At 41.2% G+C, this 22,485-nt stretch overlaps 1 protein-coding gene across 3 annotated transcripts in view; it reads right to left on the reverse strand.

The window, feature by feature from the left end:
• LOC122638257 overlaps window positions 1-22,440 on the reverse strand; it is a 39,368-nt gene extending 16,928 nt beyond the window's left edge. The window contains exons 1-2 of one of the 3 annotated variants that reach the window (XR_006329391.1): window positions 22,079-22,433; window positions 21,595-21,736 (exon numbers count right to left, since the gene is read on the reverse strand). Coding sequence is in view for 2 of the 3 variants with exons in the window: in XM_043831129.1 (XP_043687064.1) it covers window positions 21,595-21,736; window positions 22,079-22,322 (386 nt within the window). In the remaining variant the exon portion in view is untranslated. Of the gene's footprint in view, window positions 1-21,594; window positions 21,737-22,078 lie in introns of all 3 variants that reach the window. The other 2 variants (XM_043831129.1, XM_043831128.1) reach the window with 2 other exon arrangements.
• Window positions 22,441-22,485: the final 45 nt, after the last annotated feature.

Here is a 22,485-nt window from a genome sequence, read left to right on the forward strand (position 1 = left end):
AACAAATAGCGGTTTTTTCTCTCAGCCACTCCATTCTATTAAGGTGTATCAACACATGGAATTTGGTGGATAATGCCATGATCAATGAAAAACTGTTGGAGCCCCCATACATGTACTCCCCCCCTTTATCAGAGCGAACCATTTGGATACGGGTACCAAATTGAGTAAAAACTAACTGATAGAAATTCTTGAAAGCGTCATAAACATCACTCTTTTGTTTCATTAAAAAGGTCCAAGTAGTCTGGGAATAGTCATTAACAAATGAAACAAAATAACGATATCCACACAAAAAGGTAGTGGGAACTGGTCCCCAAACATCAGAATGCACATTATCAAAAGGAACAGTGGATCTATTACCATGATAGGGATAAGATGTGCGACACTGTTTAGCAAAAATACATAGTTCACACTGAAAAACATGAGAAGAAGAAAAAGAAGTAAACAAATGAGGCAACTGTTTCCTCATAACAACAAAAGATGGGTGGCCTAAATGTTGATGCCAAAGCATCACAGAATCCACAGTACTCCTGTCAGTCTGGCCACAAACATAGGACTGAGTAGCAGGCAAAACGGGCAAAATAGGTGTCTGGGGCTCAAGCAGGTAGAGTCCTTTCTCCTCACGTCCACTGCCAATAACCCTCTTCATCACCAAATCTTGAAAGAGACAATGAGAAGGAAAGAAAGTGACACAACAATTCAAGGATTTGGCTAAATGACTTACAGATAGCAGGTTAATGGCAAAATTAGGAATATGTAGGACAGAATTAAGAGAAATGAAAGAAGTGACTCGAACATTACCCTTACCAGAGATAGAGGAAAGAGAACCATCTGCAATTCTAACCTTATCTCTACCGAAGCACATAGAATAAGAGTCATAACACTGAGACATACCAGTCATATGATCTGTGGCACCAGAGTCAATGACCCAAGTGGGAGTAGATGTAGAGGCCTGCAAGGCTGAGACTGAATCTGACTCTATATGAGTAGTAGAAGAATGGCCAAGTCGGGACATCATCTGACGTAGTGTTGCAATATCCTCTCTGAAGAGAGAATCAGGATTAGGCTGTAGTCCAAGTGACTCAGTATCAGTTGTCACAGAGTAGGCTTTAACTCCCCCTGTGCTACCACCTCGGGTACTAGATGATCCACCATGTACACTAGGAGGCTGCCCATGAAGGGCCCAACACCTGTCCTTAGTGTGCCCCAACTTTCCACATTTATCACATTTAAATCTGTCTCGGTGATCTCCACGGTTTGGCCCTTGGCCTCTCTCTCCACCTCTCTAGTCTTGGTTAGAACTAGAAACGAGAGCAAATCTCTCCAATGAGGGTACAATGTCCATAGATCTTCTAGTTTCCTCACTTTGCAAGTAGCTACACACTTCATCCAGAGATAGAAGAAGGGACCTCCCTAAGATCTGCAAGCGAAGAGGCTCATACTCTGGGTTAAGGCCACTAAGCAAAATGAGGATCCTTTCCTCTTCTTGTTTCCTGTAGACCTTGGCCACATCTTCAGAATTGGACAGCTGGAGATTGCTGTAGTGATCATATTCCTCCCACAAGCTAATAACAGTGTTATAGTAGTCAGATATGCTCCGATCACCCTGTTTCATATGGATGATTTTTTGGAGGATTTGATACACCTTTGCCGAATCACCAACTCTATTAAAAACTCAGGAGACATTGTCCCAAATATGCTTCGCAGTTTCCTTACTCATAAATCTCCTATCTATCTCAGGTTTCATGGAGAATATCAGCCATGTCATAACAATGGAGTTCTTAGTCTCCCACTTTAGATAGTCTGAATTAGTAGGAGCAGGTGCCTTGATGGAGCCAGTAATATACCCCAACTTTCCCCTACTATGCAGGGACAACTTCACCGAACGAGACCAACCCAAGTAGTTGGTATTGCCAAGCTTCACAATGGAAAGTGGGGTATTGGGGTTATCAAAAAATGTCATGGCGGGAAGAGTACCACTTAAGCCACCACTAGAAGCTCCCAAAGATCCACTGACACTAGAGTCATTCCTAGACATGGTAGACATAATGCCAAACACTTCAAAGAAACTCAATATAGAGTTTGGCACAAATGGGGAGTAACCTCAACCCAACCACAAGGAGAAAAAAGACAGGCAGCAAACCAGCAAGCAAATGAGCAGTAGTTTCTTAAAGAAAGCTAAGTCAAAGGCACCTTCTACACCTTAGGTTCATGCCATAACAACTAATAATACTTCAAGCCATATAACTCTTCAAACAACAGCAGCTATTCAACACATTACAAGGCTGCAAAGGGAGGAACAAGGGAGCAAACCAGAAGCTGGCAGTACCTGTGAGGCTGCACAGAAATGAGCTGCATTCTTCAACCCTTCAATATCACCAACCGAGTCTTTGGGGGTTTGAAAGAAGACCCCTGGGCGATTCTAACAGTGCTGGTCCCACTCCAAATGGTGATAGGATGAGGGAGAAACAAACCGAACAAGGCAGGGTTGGCGGTAACAGTAGCAGAACAGGAGCTTCAATCTTCTTCAAAAAATCCCAAAAAACTTCTCCATTAGGGCTTAGTTTGGAAGATAAACCTCCATTGAATCTTCTATGTAAAATATATTACATTGTATAGCCTCTAATGGAACCCTCTACCTTTCTAGGGTTCCAGAGAGAGGTGTAGAAGGAAGATGAGCTTGGTCAACTCTCAAACCTGCTCTGATACCAAGTTAGAAATTAGGTATGGACTGATTCTAACAAGGAAGATGTGAGGGTTTGGAAAGGAAGAAGAAGAAGAAGAGATGAGAGGGAAATCGTGGGTGTTTTGAGAATAGTCTCCTAACACCTATTTACTTCATTAACAATTCTTTAGGAAATTACAAAGGCTTCCCTAGGGAGGAAAAAGATGAAAAGACATAAAAAAGTAAAATTACAACTCTATGACTAATAATAAAAGACAGTGACTAATGTACCCCTAACACATAAACTCTAACAGTAATTTGGCCAAAAATCACAAATATCAGAGTTTTCCAAAGATTTCCTATTGAAACTAGGAAAACCAACGAAATTGGTCGAAATTCTACCCATTTCGTTTGAAATATGATATTTATTATAAAGCTAAAGTATCATTTTGGTCGAAATTTGCCAAAACAATACACATCGTCTTGTATTCCTTCATTATCGCACAATATTTCGTTTGGACAAATGTCGAAACCGAAATATTTCACAATTTTGAGAAATCTTGAACCATGCCAGCAACATGACTCAGTCCTAAACTGAGTTTCAGAAGCTGGTTGATTGTTATTTTATCTTTTAAAGGTACTTGTAGTGGTAGAGTTTCTAACTAATAGAACTCTATCCTATTTTATCTCCTTTTACAGTTGCTTGTAGTAGTAGAGTTTCTATCTAATAGAACGCTATCTTGTCACTTTAAGTTAGAAAAGACTACCTAAAAGGGGGAGGTTGACCTAGGGGTTTCTACTTTGATTTTCTTTGTTTATTTTATTAGTTATGAAGTTCTATTGTAACTCTTTAATTGCCTATATAAGTTGAGTGAAGGGCAGCACTGCAGCCCACAATTTTTGCATACAACATTATTGTGCCGTATCTTACTGATGCAGCAAGGGAGGGAGGACTATTTCCAGAGAAGGCAGTAAGCCTAAAGCTACCAGCATTTCTTTAAATATTTTTTTTCACTCAAAATCTCCCCAAGAAACTGAAAAACTCGAAGTTGAGAAGGAGCCCCGCCCCCTCTCCTAAACATAAGAACAAAGCAGCTGACGCACCTAATAAGGCCCAGGAACTTCCCGATGTTTCAAATAAAAGAAATTAAACTAGGAGAAAGCATTCCTATCTTTCTTTGGCTTATCGAACTTTCAAGTGGCTATCTGAAATGAAAGTGTTAGAACCGTAGGGGTATTTAGGACACTTTTCTTGTTTATTTTATGTTTCTATTATGTGGGTTTTAGTCCCACATTGCTTATTTGTAATTCTGTCCTCTATTCTCAATGATATAAATAAAGAGCTTGGGGTGATCATTAATCATCCAAGCCTTACTCATTCTAAATCTGTTAACATGGCATCAAAGCAGGTTTCGAATTAGGGTCCCCTACCTTCTAATTTCAGCTTCTTCTTTCTCTTCTCTCTCTCTCTCTCTCTCTCGATCTCCTCTTCTCTTCTCTCTTTTCTTCTTTTGTTTTCTGCACTGATGAGGTGATCCATAGATCCAGCTGCTGCCCTTTCTCACCTCATTCCATGGTAAAATAAATCTTTTCGATATCTACAATACCTTGGCTGCGATATTTGAAGCTTCACATATTTGGATTGATTCCACCTCAAGTATAAGGAACCAATCTCCCTTATTGAAGATCAAGAACTGCAGCAGGCTCCTTTGTTGAATATTTTTCCTACCTCAGATCTGCCTTGAAGACCTCTTAGATCAATTTCTCCAAAAACAGGGTTTTTTTCAAAACTTTGACAAATATCGATATAGGAGCTGTTGTCCTCTGCTGGGGCTGATATTTGGAGGAGTGCTCAGGCCCTTCTAGACCCACACTCGAGCCAAGTTTCAGCTCAATCCAGTGTTTTTTTGCGGGCTTCTCTCCCTACATCGATCTCACCACAATCAGGGGTTTTTTCAAAACCCTGAAAAAATCAATCTCAGGGATTTGAGCCTCTGTTGCTGCTGCTTTTTGGAGACACTTATTATTATCATACCAAAAGTCTCTCCACCAATATCTGGCCATTCTCTTGAAGTATTTGTTGGGGTTTCCTTCACAACAGCCCCTCTCTGCTATTTGATTTTTCTGCTGCACTTATGGGTGACTCTGAAGTCTCTACTGGTACTTCTACTGATAATGGGTACAGTAGGAAAGACACCCGTGATCTTCTTCCTAATCCTATCAAACTGGATGGGAGCAATTACTTGATATGGTCTCGCTCTGCCTACTTTGCCATTGCTGGCCGTTGGCTTACTGGCCATATTGATGGCACTAGTGTCATGCCAACTGAAGCTGGCCCTTCTCTGACCAGGTGGATCTCCAATAATGGTATTCTCATGTCTTATCTGATTGGCTCCATGCAATCAGACCTTGTGGGTGGATTTCTTCTTCTTGATAATGCTGCCCAGGTATGGTCTGCCTGTAAGGAAACATATGGACAGCTTGGCAATGATGCCCAAGTATATGAACTCCGGAAGAAAGTCCTTCATACCACTCAGGGGGAATTGACTGTCTCCAAGTACTATGCTACTCTTCGCAGCCTTTGGCAACAGTTGGACCATTTTTCTGATTATCATCCTTCTACTCTTGGTGATATTGCCTCTTACAAGAAGCATGTTGATAAGATCAAGGTACTAAAACTCGGGTCTCAGTACCAACTCGACACATGGAAAAACCGAGTCGAGTCAAGATCTTGCCGAGTTGGTGCATTTTTTTTTTCCGACTCGAAGCCTCAACTCGGTGGGTTTTAGACCTAGTTTGGGTCTGAAACTTGGTATTAAGCCTATTTTACGCCATTTAAACACAATGGCACTATCAAATTTTGCAAAAACAAAGTCCAAATATGAGTTTCAATTCGAACCATAGATTGGTAGGCGATGACGTACTAAAATACCCTACTCTACACATAATTTAGTAATAGAAAGCAAGCAAAACATTCAATTAATAGCTAAACAACTTAAATAAGAATTAGAAATGTTAAAGTGATACATCAAACTGTTTAACAGTGTTACAACTATCATCACATAAAATGACTTTGAATCAAGTATTCCGTCCCCGCTAGTGTCACATAGTCTTCCCATGACATAGTGTTGTTGTAATGTTGCATATAGTGCTCCACAGCAAGCATATAAGAGTTCTATCGAGTTAGGTAAGTAAATACATAGTAGATGGGTCATTTCCATGGGTCAACCCGAGATCTCGCCGAGAATGTTGAGTTTTGTCAAGTTAGGTAAGTAAATACATAGTAGAAGGGTCATTTCCATGGGTCAACCCAAGATCTCGACCCAAGATCCGAGATCTCGGCAAGATATTGCACTTTTATGTACCGTATACCATCTTGTCTCAGTTTCTCAGAAAACAGAGAAACTCGCTAAGATCTCGCCGAGTCGAGACGAGTTTTAGAACTATGGATAAGATACGGGTGTATGACTTCTTGGCTGGTTAAAATGTGGATTATGATCAGATTAGAGTTCAAGTGTTGGGCACTCTCCTTTTCCCAAACTTGAACAATCCTATGCTTTGGTCTCCTCTGAAGAGAACCGTAGGGCTGCCATGCTCCATCCTCCACCTACTGAGAGATTGCTCTCCAGACTGCTTCCACGGCTATTCCCCTGATTGCTGGATCCCCCCTTCTGGTGATGGTTCTACCAAGGGCATTGTCACTTGTGAGCATTGTAATAAGCCCTACCACACCAAGTACAAATGTTGGAATCTTCATGAGAAACTAGCTGACTTTGAAGCCAAACGGGCTGCCAAGAAGAAACCAAACAAGAAGGCCAATCACTCTGAGTCTGTGGCTACAACTCTTACTACTAACACTGGCCTATCTCAGGAGGATCTATTGGCATTCCTACGTGTGCTCAAGTCTTCTGCTGCTGCTGCCTCTACTACATCAGCTACTGCTAATTCACCTTCTCCTTCAGGTTCAAACTTTGCTCAGTCAGGTATTTTATTTGGTGGTCACTGTGCTTTTGTAGCTTTCCATCATTGGATCATTGATTCTGGAGCTACAGATCACATGACTGGATCCTCTAGTTTATTCCATCGTTATTCTCCCACTTCTGGGAAAGACAAAGTCAAAGTAGTTGATGGTTCCCTTTCTTCCATCTCTGAAAAAGGAATCATCAACTGCACTTCCTCTCTTTCTTTGTCTTCTGTTTTGCATATTCCAAATTTTACTACTAACCTTCTTTCTATTAGTAGTATTACTCGTGACCTTAACTACAAAGTAACCTTTTTTCCTTCACATTGTGTTTTTTAGGATCTGGTCTCCGGGAAGACGATTGGATTGGGTAAAGTGCATGGTGGCTTGTATCTACTTGATGATGGTCGTCTCACTCCACCCCCATTACCATCTCCACATCAGAACTCCTTAGTCTCTTCTGAAATTTACCAGTGGCACTCTAGATTAGGTCATCCTCCATTAGGGATTTTAGCATCTTTATTTCCTACTTTGGTCAAAAAATGTGTTAAGACCGATTTTTTTTGTGAGGCTTGTGTTCTGGCCAAACAGACACGTTTAACTTATTCCATTTCAAATAAAAGGAGTTCTTTACTTTTTCAATTGGTACATTCTGATGTTTGGGGTCCTAGTAGTAAGACTTCTCTTTCTGGTCATCGTTGGTTTGTTTCTTTTATCGATTGTCATTCCAGACACACATGGGTTTATCTTATGCACACAAAAAGTCAAGTTTATTCCTATTTTCATCATTTTTATAAAATGGTTCAAACTCAGTTCCAGGCTCCTCTTAAGGTTTTGAGAAGTGATAATGGCACCGAGTATCGGGAAACTCAATTTCAAAAGTATTTTGCTGATCAAGGAATTATTCATCAGACTAGTTGTGTTGATACCCCAGCCCAAAATGGTGTGGCTGAAAGGAAGAACCGCCACTTGTTGGAAATGGCCAGGGCGTTGATGTTTTCGCTCCATGTTCCCTCCCAATATTGGGGGGATGTTGTTCTCACTGCAACCTATCTCATTAATCGGTTGCCTTCCCGTGTTCTTGACTCCCGCAGTCCGGCTGATATTTTACATGGGAGTTCCATCTTTGTGGTTCCTCCTAAGGTGTTTGGTTGTGTGTGCTATGCCAAGGACACGAAATCTCACTGTTTGGTCGGACCACTTTCCATCTGTGTTTCCTCCCCTTGAAGTTTCGCCTATAGCTGCTGCCCCATCTCCTATGGCTACTGCCCCATCTCCTATGACTGCTGCACCATCTCCTTTGCCTGCTGCCCCCTCATCTGAAGGGGTTCCTTTACAGGAGGAGCTTGTCGAAAATAATGGTGGTGATATTCCTAGTCAGGGGGAGTTGACTCTAGTCCAGAGAACCATCAGTGACTTTCAGAAGAGGATTGACAAATCTAATACCATCACCTACACAAAGAGATGTTCCAAAAAAGGGCAACAACAATCCACTGTGGCACCAATCCCTATCCAATTGCCGGCTTAGGATCCAGCTCCTTCTCCTCCTGGTGAGACCACTCCTTACGACCTACCTATTGCTCATCGCAAAGGTACTAGGACTTGCACCCTGTATCCAATTTCTCGTTTTGTTTCTTATAGTTCTCTTTCTCCGTCTTTTCGTGCATTTGTGTCCTCTCTTTCTTCTGTTTCTATTCCTAGAAATTGGCAGGAAGCTTATACAGATGGAAAGTGGAAGGCAACTATGTTGGAAGAAATGAGTGCTTTAAAAAGGAATAATACTTGGGATCTTGTAGTCCTTTCTCCAGGGAAAAAACTAGTGGGATGTAAGTGGGTGTCTGTGGTCAAACAGAAGGTTGATGGGACTGTGGATCGATATAAGGCATGTTTGGTTGCAAAGGGCTTCGCTCAGACATATGGGATTGACTACCAGGAGACCTTTGCCCCTGTTGCAAAGTTGAATACAGCTCGGGTTTTACTATCTTGTGCAGTCAATCTTGGATGGGATCTACAACAGCTGGATGTGAAAAATACCTTCTTAAATGGAGAGCTTGGTGAGGAGGTGTACACGGATATTCCACCAGGGTTTTCTTGTGACAGTAATCAATGTAAAGTGTGTAAGTTGAAGCGAGCACTTTATGGGCTAAAGCAGTCATCTTAAGCATGGTTTGGTCGGTTTCACAAAGCCATGATTTCTGTGGGCTATAAGCAGAGTAATGTTGATCACACTCTCTTTATAAAGAGGGCTGGTGAAAAACTCACTGTTCTTATAGTCTATGTGGATGACATTGTGGTTACTGGCAATGATGGTGATGAGATCAACCGGTTGAAGAAGTTTCTTGGGCAGGAGTTCGAGATTAAAGATCTAGGGAAGTTACAGTATTTTCTTGGGATTGAGGTTGCCAGATCTTCCAAAGGCATCTTTCTCTCCCAAAGGAAGTATGTCCTAGACTTGTTGGCTGAAACTGGTTTGTTAGGGTGTCATCCTTCAGATACTCCTATAGAGGCTATTGTCTGTCTCAAAGAAAAGGAGGGTGAACCTGTTGATAAAGGCCGGTACCAAAGACTAGTGGGGAAGCTGATTTATCTCTCTCACACACGTCCAGATATTGTTGTTGTTATGAGTACTGTGAGTCAATTCATGCATGACCCCTATTCTTCTCATATGGAGGTTGTTCTTCGGATTCTTCGCTACTTGAAGTCAGCTCCTGGAAAAGGCATTCTTTTGTCTCCTCATGGTCACCTACGGATAGAGGCATATATTGATGCTGACTGGGCTGGTTCTACAGATCGAAAGTCTATCTCTAGGTATTGTTCTTTTGTAGGAGGCAATATTGTAACCTGGCGTAGCAAGAAGCAGAATGTGGTGTCTCGTTCTAGTGTTGAAGCAGAGTTTCGTGCTATGGCACAAGGCATTTGTGAGTTACTTTGGCTGAAAGGCTTGCTACAAGACCTTGGAGTTCCTGTTCATCTTCCTATGATGTTGTACTGCGATAACAAAGCTGCAATCAGCATTGCACACAACCCGGTACTGCATGATCGCAACAAGCATGTTGAAATAGACAGGCATTTCATTAAGGAGAAGTTGGAAGAAGGGTTGATTTGTATTCCCTTTGTGAAGTCTACTGATTAGGTTGCTGATATTTTCACCAAGGGATTATCTGGGAAGTTGTTCCATCCTAATCTAGTCAAGTTGGGCATGATTGACATATTTGGTCCAACTTGAGGGAGAGTGTTAGAACCGTAGGGGAATTCTAGACACTTTTCTTGTTTCTTTTATGTTTCTATTATGTGGGTTTTAGTCCCACATTGCTTATTTGTAATTTTGTCCTCTATTCTCAATGATATAAATAAAGAGCTTGGGGTGATCATTAATCATCCAAGCCTTACTCTAATTCTAAATCTGTTAACAGAAAGTTTACCGATCGAAGCCGTCTGCTGTGATAATACAGTGCCCTCCTTATCATGAATCAAGGTAACCGATTGGTGGTGAATCCAATCAAACCTTCCAGCGGGAAAGCCCAGGTCTCTTCTCTCTAGCTTTTTCATTGTTAAGTTTTTTCAAGAATATAGCAACTGTGGCGCATTAAACTGTGGTAGAACCTGCATATCTCCAGCAGTTTAACTCTCCTCTCAATCTGGGATTTCTAGAAACAAGGAACTACAGGTCTGATTTTGTATCTCACTTCATATACTCTACTGTTTTCCGGTTGTTAAGACTGCAACTTGCTGATTGCATCTTAATTTCCTAATCTGGTAGGAGATTTATTAGCTCCTCCTATTTTGGTGCAATATCAAGTTCTGTTCTTTAAGTTTCTGTAAACCCTGATTTCAGTAGTGGAGGTATATTTTGGCTTGCTGATATTGAATCTGATATCTGACCATTCAAAAGATCTGTTGTTTGGCTGATTTTGAGGTTTCCTAGTTATACAAGGAACTGTCCATATAAGCAGATCCAACCCTTGGACCTTGCTGATATTTTCAGGATTTATTCTAAGCCTAAGGAGGACCACAGGTCTTGTTTGCTGTTTGTTGTTATAGTAGTTCTCTTGAATATAGACCTCTACACTCTGGGTCGGTCCTGTTGATTTGGTGACTGATCTTAGATGTCAGAACCACATTAAGTGGTATCAGAACTCATGGCATAGAACAATACAAGGACTCCAGATCAGCCTCCTTATCCCTATAATCGAATATATTACAGCAGTTGACTACAGAACAAATGAGTATTGCTGACCAATAAACTGCAGTAGAGCATAGTATCCAAGGCAGTTTTGCCCTCCTGAAGGTGAGGCAGGACATCCAGCTCAGTCTACCGCCAATAATATTCAACTGTTCATGAATAGAGGACCACCGAGGGTTCATACACCACAATCCTTCTTTGAGGATCATATGCGTGTGTACTTCAATGATACACCTCAGCGACGCCTTGATGACACCATAGTAAATTTGGGAACGACAAAAAAAGGGGTCCAAACTCCCAATACGTACAGGTATTTAACGGGCTAGATGGCAATAATACTTTTCAAAAATCCAACGCAAGAAAATGTGTATGGCAATGATACAGTACATGTTTACTGCAGTTCCTCCAAAAGCAAAAATACAAGCATATATTTACCATGCAGCACACATGTAGTTGGGATTTTAAACCAAAAAGAACTTAAAAGAGTCTCTTTATGATTGGTTGAAATCAATATTCACGGCTGTGCTTTTTTGGATAGAATTAGATAGAAATGAAAAGAAAAGAAAAAATTGTTTTTCTGATGTTTGGTTAGGCTGTATAACTTACCTTTCATTGTCTCCTTCCCATGAAAAATTCTCTATTTTGCTCTTTTTGGCATTCCATTAGACATATCACTAGCATCACATTCGGCTGCCATTAACAAGGTACTAAAACTTGGAACTCAACCCCAACTTGACCCTGGGAAAAACCGAGATCTCGGTCGAGTTGGTGCATTTTTTTTTTTTTTCAACTCGAAACCTCAACTCGATGGGTTTTAGACCTAGTTTGGGTTTGAAATTTGGTATTCAACCTATTTTAGGCCATTTAAACACAATGGCATTATCAGATTTTGCAAAAACTGTTAGAATGTATGTACTAGGGGTACTTTAGTACATGACTATGTCATATGTCTTAGAGTTGTATTTTGTAACTTTTATTATGTTTCTCTTTTACCTCCCTAGGGAGGTCCTTGTAATTTCCTAATTATGGCTTAATGAAGTAAATGGATGTTAGGAGAAGAATCTTCTAACTTTTCACGATTCTCTCCAAGTGTCTTCTTCTTCCTCTCTTCTTCCTTCTTCCTCTTCTCCTTCATGCTGTAAACTCTTTATTCATTACTAGAATCAATCAACCATAAATATTAACTTGGTATCAAAGCATCAAGGTCCTCTGGTTTGAGAGTCGGCTAGGGTCTGCCTTGTTTCTTCTACCTCTCTTTGGAACCCTTCTTCTCTTCAGGGTCCATTAGGGGCTGTACCATGTGAAGCAATACATCCCTTTGGAGTTCCACTCTTTGATTCAATATAGAATGGAGGGACTGCAGATGTTGATGAAGCAGAGTTGAAGCTCCAGCAGCTGCACCATTTTACCGCCAGCCTCTGCAACTTTTTTTCGCTTCTCCCTCATCTCTCAACCTTTTGGGATGAGGTGTGGTGCATTTGGATCGCCCAGGGGTGTCCTTTCAACCCCTCCAACAGTCGGTTGAAGAGAGAAGCAGCTCGAGGAGTGCTGCTCCAAATTTTGCTGCCCAGTTTTTTTCCGCCAGTGGGTTTCTTTTCTCTGTTCGAGAGTCACGAGACATGGTATATTTATAACGTGACTTTGATTCTGCCTCTTGGCAGCTTGATTTGCTTTGGGGCTGGGACTTTTTGAGTCGCCATGAGGTCCTCTTTAAGGCTCATAAGGTGTTGATTGCTATATGAAGCAGGTTTGAGATCTCTACTCTGTCATCCACGATACTGCCAGCAGGGTATTTTCTCTTTTTTTTTCTGTTGAAGACCTTGTTGGGGATGTGCTGTCTTGTGTGGTTCTTAATTGTTGTGAGTGGCAGATTTGAGTAGTGTTATGGCCTTGGATGATATGTGCTGCTGTTGTTTGGTTTGTGGAAACATATAGTTTGTGTTTCTTTTTTTTTTATGCTCTTGGCTTGCCTGTTGCTTGCTGTTCTCCTTGCTGTGGTTGGGTTGAGGTGTCTCCCCATTTATACAAGGCTCTATTTTGCATTCCCCTGAGTTGTTTGGCAGTATGTCTACGGTGTCTGGGGCTGATTCTGAGGTCAGTGGACCAATTCCGGCCAGTGGTGCCCCAATTATGGCCTCTTTTGACAATCCCAACACCCAAATATCCGTTGTGAAATTGGACCATACCAACTACTTGGATTGGTCCCGTTCTGTGAAGTTGTCCCTCCGCAGTAGGGGGAAATTGGGATACGTTACTGGATCTATCAAGGCTCCTGCTACCACTAATACAGGCTATGTCCAGTGGGAGACTAAGAACTCCACTGTTATGACTTGGCTGATATTCTCCATGAAACCTGAGATAGGTAGGAGGTTTATGAGCAAGGAGACTGCGAAGGATATCTGGGACAATGCCTCCAAGATTTATGATAGAGTTGGTGATGCAACTAAAGTGTATCAAATCCTTCAAAAAATCATTCATATGAAACAGGGCGATAGGAGCATATCTGACTACTACAACACTATTATCAGTTTGTGGGAGGAGTATGATCACTATAACAATATCCACCTGTCCAATTCTGAGGATGAGGCAATGGTCTACAGGAACTGTGAAAAGGAAAGAGTCCTTATTTTGCTGGGTGGTCTTAACCCAGAATATGAGCCTCTTCACTTGCAAATCCTAAGGAGATCTCCCTTTCCATCTCTGGATGACGTGTGCAGCTACTTGCAGAGTGAGGAAACCAGGAGAACAACTATGGATGTTACACCATCAACAGAGAGAACTGGTCTTGTTTCTAGTTCCCACAGAGACTGGAGAAGTGGAGGAAGAGGCCAAGGGCCAACTCGTGGAGATCACCGTGAGAGGTACAAATGTGATCATTGTGGCAAGCTTGGACACACCAAGGACAGGTGTTGGGATCTTCATGGGCAGCCCCTTAGTATGCGTAGTGGTTCCTCTAGTGCCCGTGGAGGCAAGTGTGGGGGGGGCTCGGGCTCACTCTGTGACATCCGAGTCTGAGACATCTAGACTCCAGTCTGCTCCTGATTCTCTGTCACAGGATGACATTGCCGCCCTCCGCCGGCTCATGTCTCACCTTGGAGGGTCAGCTACTTCTGCTTCAGCTCTGCAGGTCTCGTCTACTCCTTCTACTGCACCCGCTTGGATTATTGACTCTGGAGTTTCTGACCACATGACTGGTATGTCCCAGTACTATGATTCCTACTCCATTTGCTCTGGCCGGGACAAGGTAAGGGTTGCTGATGGTTCCCTTTCTTCTGTCTTTGGTAAAGGTAATGTGCGAGTTACTCCTTTTATTTCCCTTGAGTCTGTCCTTCATGTTTCTGATTTTGCTATTAACCTATTATCAGTGAGTCACCTAACCAAATCCTTACATTGTTGTGTTACTTTCTTTCCTTCCTATTGTGTCTTTCAGGATTTGGAGACAAAGAGGGTTATTGGCAGTGGGATTGAGAAAGGAGGACTCTATCTTCTTGAACCATGGTTACCTGCCCAATCTACTGCTGCAGCTTATGTTTGTGGTCGGAGTGACCGTAGTACTTTGGAGTCTGTAATGCTTTGGCATCAGCATTTGGGTCATCCCTCTTTTGTTGTTATGAGGAGACAGTTACCCCATTTGTTTACTTCTTTTCCTTCATCTTATGTTTTTCAGTATGAATCTTGTATTTTTGCTAAACACTGTCGCACATCTTATCCTTATCGTGGTAATAAATCTACTACACCTTTTTCTCTTGTTCATACTGATGTTTGGGGGCCTTCCCCTATTACTTCTTTATCTGAATTTCGTTACTTTGTTTCATTTGTGGATGACTATTCTCGGTCTACTTGGACTGTTTTGTTGAAATAAAAGAGTGATGTTTGTGATGCTTTGAAGGATTTTTATCACCTTATTAGTACTCAGTTTGGTACCCGCATTCAAATTGTTCGGTCTGATAAGGGGGGTGAGTACATGTATGGGGGGCTCCAACAGTTCTTTACTGATAATGGCATCCTCCATCAACTGGCTTGTGTTGACACCCCACAACAAAATGGGGTGGCTGAGCGCAAAAATCGCCATTTGCTGGAGATCACCAGGGGTCTTCTCTTTGGTATGCATGTGCCTAAGACCTTTTGGTCGGATGCACTTCTTACCGCTGCATTTCTTATTAACCAGATGCCAACTCCACTTCTTGGCTCCAACTCTCCACTGGCTCTTCTTTCTCCTCAAACCTCAGTTTTTTCCTTGCCTCCGAGAGTCTTTAGTTGTGTTTGTTATGTTCATGTCAACAAATCAGCCCATACCAAGCTCGATCCTAAAGCTCTCAAGTGCATCTTCTTGGGCTACTCTGATTCCACCAAAGGGTATAAGTGCTATCATCCTCCTTCCCGAAGGCGACTTCTCTCCAAAGATGTCACCTTCTTTGAGTCTATCCCTTATTTTTCTTCCCCTCAACATTCTGTTCAGGGGGAGAGTACTAGCAGTGAACAGAATGCTGATGTCATTCCCTTTCTGTCTCCCTTGCCTATCTCCACTTCCCCATTCCTATTTGATATTGGAAAGTACAAAGAAGTAGATGTTGTTGATATTGATGCTAGTAGCGGTGGTGATGCTAGCAGAAAAAAAGAATACAAGGGAATAAAATTCAAAGAAGATGGTGTATTCACAAGAGGTGAATGTTTGTTGAAGGAAAAAGGGAAGCAATCATAGTATAAGCAATCCTGCCGAAACCCCTCTTTGGATCCACATACTCAGTCTCATCCTCCTCAGTCAGGTAATTTCTCTCCTTCTGAATTAGATCTTCCCATTGCTATGAGAAAGGGGAAGGGAGCCTATACTAAACCCATAGCCCAGTTTATTTCCTATGACTCCATTTCTCCTACAGGTATTGTTTTTTCCACTACCCTTGAGTCTTCTTCTATTCCCAAAAATGTCACAGAGGCCTTATCTGATCCAAAATGGATGCAAGCAATGATTAAGGAAATGGTGGCTCTAGAGAAGAACAATACTTAGATACTAGTTGATCTTCCCAGGGGGAGAACTCCAGTTGGATGCAGATGGGTTTATACAGTTAAGTATAGATCCGATGGTACAGTGGAGAGGTACAAAGCTAGATTGGTTGCAAAAGGGTATAGTCAGGTGTATGGCATTGACTACCAGGAGACTTTTGCCCCCGTAGCCAAGCATAACTCAATCAGGGTTCTTCTTTCGGTGGCAGCCAATAAAGATTGGCCAATGTACCAATTAGATGTGAATAATGCATTTTTTTCATGGAGATTTAGCAGAGGAAGTGTACATGCAACCTCCACCTGGTTTTAAGTATCCCTCAGCTGAAGGGAAAGTGTGTCTCTTGAAGAAGGCTCTCTATGGCCTCAAGCAGTCTCCTAAGGCCTGGTTTGAGAGATTTAGACAAACCATCTTGAAGAATGGGTATTATCAGAGCCAAGCTGACCACACCTTGTTTATCAAGAGAGGTAATGGTACAGTTACAGCTCTCATTGTCTATGTTGATGACATTGTGGTAACTGGGAATGATGTGGCGGAGATAAACAGCTTGAAGTCTTATTTGGCTAGACAGTTTGAGATCAAAGACCTTGGACTCTTAAAATACTTCTTGGGTATTGAAGTATCTAGATCAAGGAAAGGAATCAACATCTGCCAGAGGAAATTTGTCTTGGATCTTTTGAAAGAGACAGGCATGATAGGGTGTAAACCGGCAACTTCTCCCATTGACCCGAATCATAAGCTTGGTGATGAATGTGGTTCTTCTCTTTTAGATGCAAGCAAGTACCAAAGATTAGTTAGGAAACTCATCTATCTCTCCCTGACTCGACCAGACATCTCTTATGCAGTTGGAGTGGTGAGTCAGTTCATGCATGCCCCCAGGAGTGGACATTTGGATGCGGTGTATCGCATCATTAGATACTTGAAATCCTGTCCGGGAAAAGGCCTTTTATTTGCCAGACATGACCATTTGCAGATTGAAGGCTACACAGATGCTGACTGGGCTGGCTCAATCTCTGACAAGAGATCTACTTCTAGGTACTGTACCTTTGTGGGTGGTAATCTAGTTACCTGGAGGAGCAAGAAACAACCAGTTGTAGCTAGATCCAGTGCAGAAGCTGAGTTTAGGGCCATGGCTCATGGAGTATGTGAGCTTATATGGTTAAAAAGACTTCTTCAAGACTTGAGCTTTGAAACTGAAGGGTCAATGAGACTTTATTGTGACAACAAAGCTGCTATAAGCATTGCCCATAATTCGGTTCAGCATGATCGAACCAAACATATTGAGGTTGATCGACACTTCATCAAAGAGAAGCTGGATTCTAGGTGCATTTGTACTCCCTTTGTGAAGACAGGTGATCAAATAGCAGATATCTTCACCAAGGGTCTCATTCCTAGTCTCTTCAGTACCTTATTGTCCAAGCTGGGAATGTATGACATTTATTCTCCAGCTTGAGGGGGAGTGTTAGAGTGTCTGTACTAGGGGTACTTTAGTACATGACTATGTCATATGTCTTAGAATTGTATTTTGTAACTTTTATTATGTTTCTCTTTTACCTCCCTAGGGAGGTCCTTGTAATTTCCTAATTATGGCTTAATGAAGTAAATGGATGTTAGGAGAAGAATCTTCTAACTTTCCACGATTCTCTCCAACTGTCTTCTTCTTCCTCTCTTCTTCCTTCTTCCTCTTCTCCTTCATGCTGTAAACTCTTAATTCATTACTAGAATCAATCAACCATAAATATTAACTAAAACAAAGTCCAAATAGGAGTTTTATTATGGACCTTAAGTTGGTGTGCGACAACGTACTAAAATACCCTACTCTACACATAATTTAGTAATAGAAAGCAAGCAAAACATTCAATTAATAGCTAAACAACTTAAATAAGCATTAGAAATGTTAAAGTGATACATCAAACTGTTTAATAATGTTACAAGTTACAAGTTACAACTATCATCACATGAACTGAGTTTGAATCAGTATTCAGTCCCCAGTAGTGCCACATAGTCTTCCCATGACATAGTGTTGCTGCACTATTGCATATACTCTCCCTCAATCCCCAGTAGTGCCACATAGTCTTGAAGATGTGTAGCTGAATCCTTCAAATGTGCAGCTGAATCTACTCTCCCGCAGGTTAAAACTTCAAATCCAGAGCTAAAATGAGTCAGCCTACAAATGGGGAAGAAAACAGCTTTTGGACAAAACTCGATCGAGTTCTGTCGAGTTCGGTGACTTTTAAAGAAGTAGATGGGTCGAGATCTGGGTCGACCAGAGATCTCAGGTCGAGATCTCGAGTTACCCAAGATCTCAACCGAGAAAGTGTAATTTTTTTAACTCGTATACCAACTCAACTCGATTTCTCAAAAAAAGAGATCTCGGTCGAGATCTCGTGAGTTCTTGAACTATGGCCATTAAAAGCACAAGACAAAGGCCAACTGTTGGCTTTGCTAACCTATGAGACTGTGGAAGCCACAATCAAGAAGATATGGGCAGTAGATAAGAGACAATGGGGAGACGCTTGGAGATGATTCATTTTACAAAATCAAGCCAAGTTTAGTTGCAAATCCCTATGGAGACTGGATCATGCTTTTGACTAAGGAAGTTCAGGTCGAATACTTACTGAGGAGGTTGGACTGTAAACAACTTGCAGGTATTCTTCTGCAAATACGACTGAGATTATAACTCAAGTTCCATGTTCACAATTGAGAGGTACTGGAGAGTGGGATTATCTCCAGATTTTTTTTTTCCTGATTGTATTGTTAAATGACTAGATTTGCTTTATTTCTTGTCAGATTTGGAAATTTTCTAGCAGATGTAATAAGTGCGAGTAACTCTATTTCCAGAAAGAAGAGGTCAAAGTGTTGAAGATGCTGCTTAATGCTACCTGGTTGATACTCTTTACGCTGGGAAGAATGATGCTGGTCAACTACTTACTTCCAAGTATTCGGAATTGTTGGAGCCGGAAACACTCCTACCCAAAACCAAGTGAGCGAAAATGAAATCCTTCCAAGTAGAAAGTTCAAATGCAAGATAATCAAATGGAACTGCCACTCACTGTAAACAGGTCCCACCTATGAGATCTCAAGGTACCAGTTGAGATACCGGTGCTGATGGGTGCGAGTGTTAAAGAGCAAGAGTATGAGAGGGAGGGAGAGAGAGAGAGAGCAAACGGGGTTGTGACCATAATTGTCACGGCGTCACGGCGATCCAAGTCGGTGGAAGGGTGTCACGTCGATATATCGACATGTCGCCCAAGCATGTCGACCATGTTTAATTTTTTATTTTTTCTATTTTTAATGTCATTTAGTATGCTATAATATATGTCCTATAACATAAAAAATCAACATGAAAGTGTACTACACTACTACTAATATACTATGCCACTATGGTTTAATTCATGAAAGTGTAACTAATATCCATTAGTGTATATGAAAGTATGAAAAATTGAAAATATAGATTAACCTATCAAATAATTGAAAGCAATAGTAAAAATCAAATGATAGGCTAACCGAGAGGCTCTCCTCTGTCTTTCGAGTCTCGACTATCTCCCTGAGTCCCTGTTCACAAAGACTGAACAAAGAGGTTGCGAAGAAGGAAAAAAAAAGAGAGAAAAAAAAAAACCGAGAGGCCCCCCTCTGTCTCTCGACTATCTCCCACTGTACAAGCAGTTGCGAAGAAGCAAAGAGAAAAAATAAAATAAAAAAACCGAGAGGACTACTAAGTACTAACTGAAATAAATCCCCCCCCCTTCTGTCTCTCAACTCTCTCCCTGTCTCTGTGTGTAACTGTGTATGTGTGGCTGTGCAAGACAAGAAGGAAAAAAAAAAAAAAACGATACTACTACTACTGGCTGTAATCACTAATCATTACCGGAAGCTGGGAGGAGAAGAACTGAAGAAGAAGAAGTTAAGATTAGAAGAAGAAGAGGACTGCTGGGAGGAGAAGAACTGAACTCAAAAATCGAGTTGCAGAGGACTGGGAGGAGGAAGAAGAACCAAATTAAACAAAAATACAAATTACAAAATAATAAAAACTTACCGGAATGGAGTCCTGGAGGTTGCCGGAGATGTTCGCAACTTCGAAGGAGTGAAGAACTGCTGCCAAGAGTTGCAGGAAGCTTGCCGGAATCTCGTCTCACGAACTCTTCCTCACTTCCTCCGTCTCGACTCTCTCCTCTCAACCTCGAAGTCTTGAACGGTTTAGCCTTTTGCGATTTCTATTTCCCCCCAATTATTAGGGTAATATGTTTATTGTTTTTAAACTTTATGATAAATTGATAATGTGTATTGCAGGTGTATACTTTTAAGTTACACCTCCAATAGACATTAATACAAAAGCATCTAAGCTATTAAATGGTTTTAAAAAAAAAATTTTAAATCTAACTTTTATATGTACAAATATCGACCGATATGCCAACATATCGTGGTATGGCGTCCATGGCGACGCCATGGAAGCCATATCGAACGATATATTTACATCCACCATGGCGTAGCTCGATATGCCACCTCTCCCAGCGCCAGGACGCCATGGCGACGCCATGACAACTATGGTTGACTTCTGAGGATAAACGTAATAGCACCATTCATGGAACTAAATATCGGTCAAAACTGACCAAAATCCCCAAGTTGTCTTGGTTTTGGGCATGGCCGAAATGAAACCCTTGGTCGAAACCTCGAAACAAGATCTGACACGTCCCGGTTTTGGGCTTCACCGACACTGGCCTCGAAACCGAGATTTAGAACCTTGGTACCATTTTGTCCACCAAATGTATAGTAATTTTACCATTATGTCCCAAATGAATGTGATTCTTAAAAAATGTTAGTGTTGCACGAATTTTTATTACACATGTGGAAAGATGGGGTTTTACTCTTAGTGAAGGAAAAAATATGATGTAATAAGAGGGTAAAAAAGTAAAGTTCTAAATTATTTGACACCTTGAGGGGTGTCAATAAGAAAAACCCTTATATAAAATTATCATTGCTATATTACATATACTATATTCCGCGGGGTGCCCCTCTAATGCCTTGGTTTGCCTTGACAACTATGAATAGCTCTTTCTTTGGTCAAGAGGAGGGGGGGGGGGGGGGGGAGAACGATTTATTGCAGATTGTCTGATTCTAACTAATGAAACTTTTGTTCCCTGCTCTCAGTATGCCTAGATCTGGTCTTCAACCTACCCAGCAATGACAGACTATTTTTCTGCTAATTGTCTGCTTAAGTTATTGTTTGAGGAAAGATTGATTACTATAGTTAGAATGCCCAATGACTATTTTTACCAATTTTTTGATAACGTTTTAAACAAAGATTATTTAAAATTCCTCTTATCTGAAGTAAAAGTACTGATGAAAATCTGTCAACCCAACTGGACACCAAATGGATAATGCCACCTGAAAGAAAAGTGGGGTTGGGGCGAGAGAGGCTTTCATTTCTCTTCTTATTTCTAACTGCAATGGAACCGTGAAATGTCTCCACATTTGTGGCTAGACTGCAATGCAGGAACCCTTATTGGAACGAGACATAGGTCATCTAACTCAACAAGGCATGGTGATTTACATCAGTTTATTTGAGGTATTAAACATCCATTTGTATCATAAGAACAAGTTTGTACAAATATCTACAAGGTCAATACAGATCGTCAAAGCATCAAACACAGAATGTAAGGAAATAGCAGAATTTTATACATTAATCATGCATAATTGAAATATAAAATAGAATCAGCAGATTTAAAGAAATTCACCAGTAAAAAAAAAAAAAAAACATCAGCATATAAAACTGGTGTTAATGGACGTACCCAAGATTCCTGACTCTCACCACAGGAGGACAACTGACTGGCATTTTGGGAGCAACTGCTTTCCCCTTATCCTTCCGTGCCTCTAAATTCCGCTTTCGACTGTAAGTTGAAATGATACCGGAATTCTCTCGACCAACGGTGCCTAAAAGAGCCAAAACCATCAAAAACTAAATAAATATTCTGGTATTTGGGCTACAGGTTTATTGAGTTCACTATCTCAGAAAACCAAATACAATAATTCTAAATGAAATCTTTGAGCTACAGGTTTTCTGAATTCAATATCTCAGATAATTCCCGGAATCTTTCCTAGAAGAACGAAACAACTAATTCGACGCTTACTACAGGAAACAATCACATTCACAGCATGAAATCCAACAAAAAAACTAGGGTACAAATTTTGAATTACAGATCTGAGCGAATTCAACATTTATATGACTGCAAACGATTGAAAAGCATCCATATGAAAACGGAATTTCAAATTTACCAGAAGCAGCTAGGGATCTTCGATTCGGAGGAGTCGAAGGTTGAGGTTCAACACTAGGGTTTTCAACATTGTAGGATCCGACGCTGGAATCATGCTTGAGGGAACTCTCATCTGCTTCTTTTATACTGAGAGAAGGCTTTCTGGGTTTACTCTGAGAAGAGGAGATACGATTGTGGACTACGTTACTGCAGTCAGAGAGTGGTTTCCTCCTCAACGTTCTGCTCTGAGTTTTCTCAGCTTTCATGGCTTTCCTTCCATACTTAGGAGAACACAATAGCTATTCTGGAAGGAACGTCTGTATTTTATATGGAGAGAGAGAGAGACAGAGAGAGAGATGGCGGGAATTTCGTTGAGATTGAGTTTAGATTAAGGCGGCCGAGTCACGGGTCGCGACTCACGAGTTCTTG

Source organism: Telopea speciosissima, chromosome 8, assembly GCF_018873765.1.
Source record: "Telopea speciosissima isolate NSW1024214 ecotype Mountain lineage chromosome 8, Tspe_v1, whole genome shotgun sequence".
Taxonomy (NCBI): domain Eukaryota; kingdom Viridiplantae; phylum Streptophyta; class Magnoliopsida; order Proteales; family Proteaceae; genus Telopea; species Telopea speciosissima.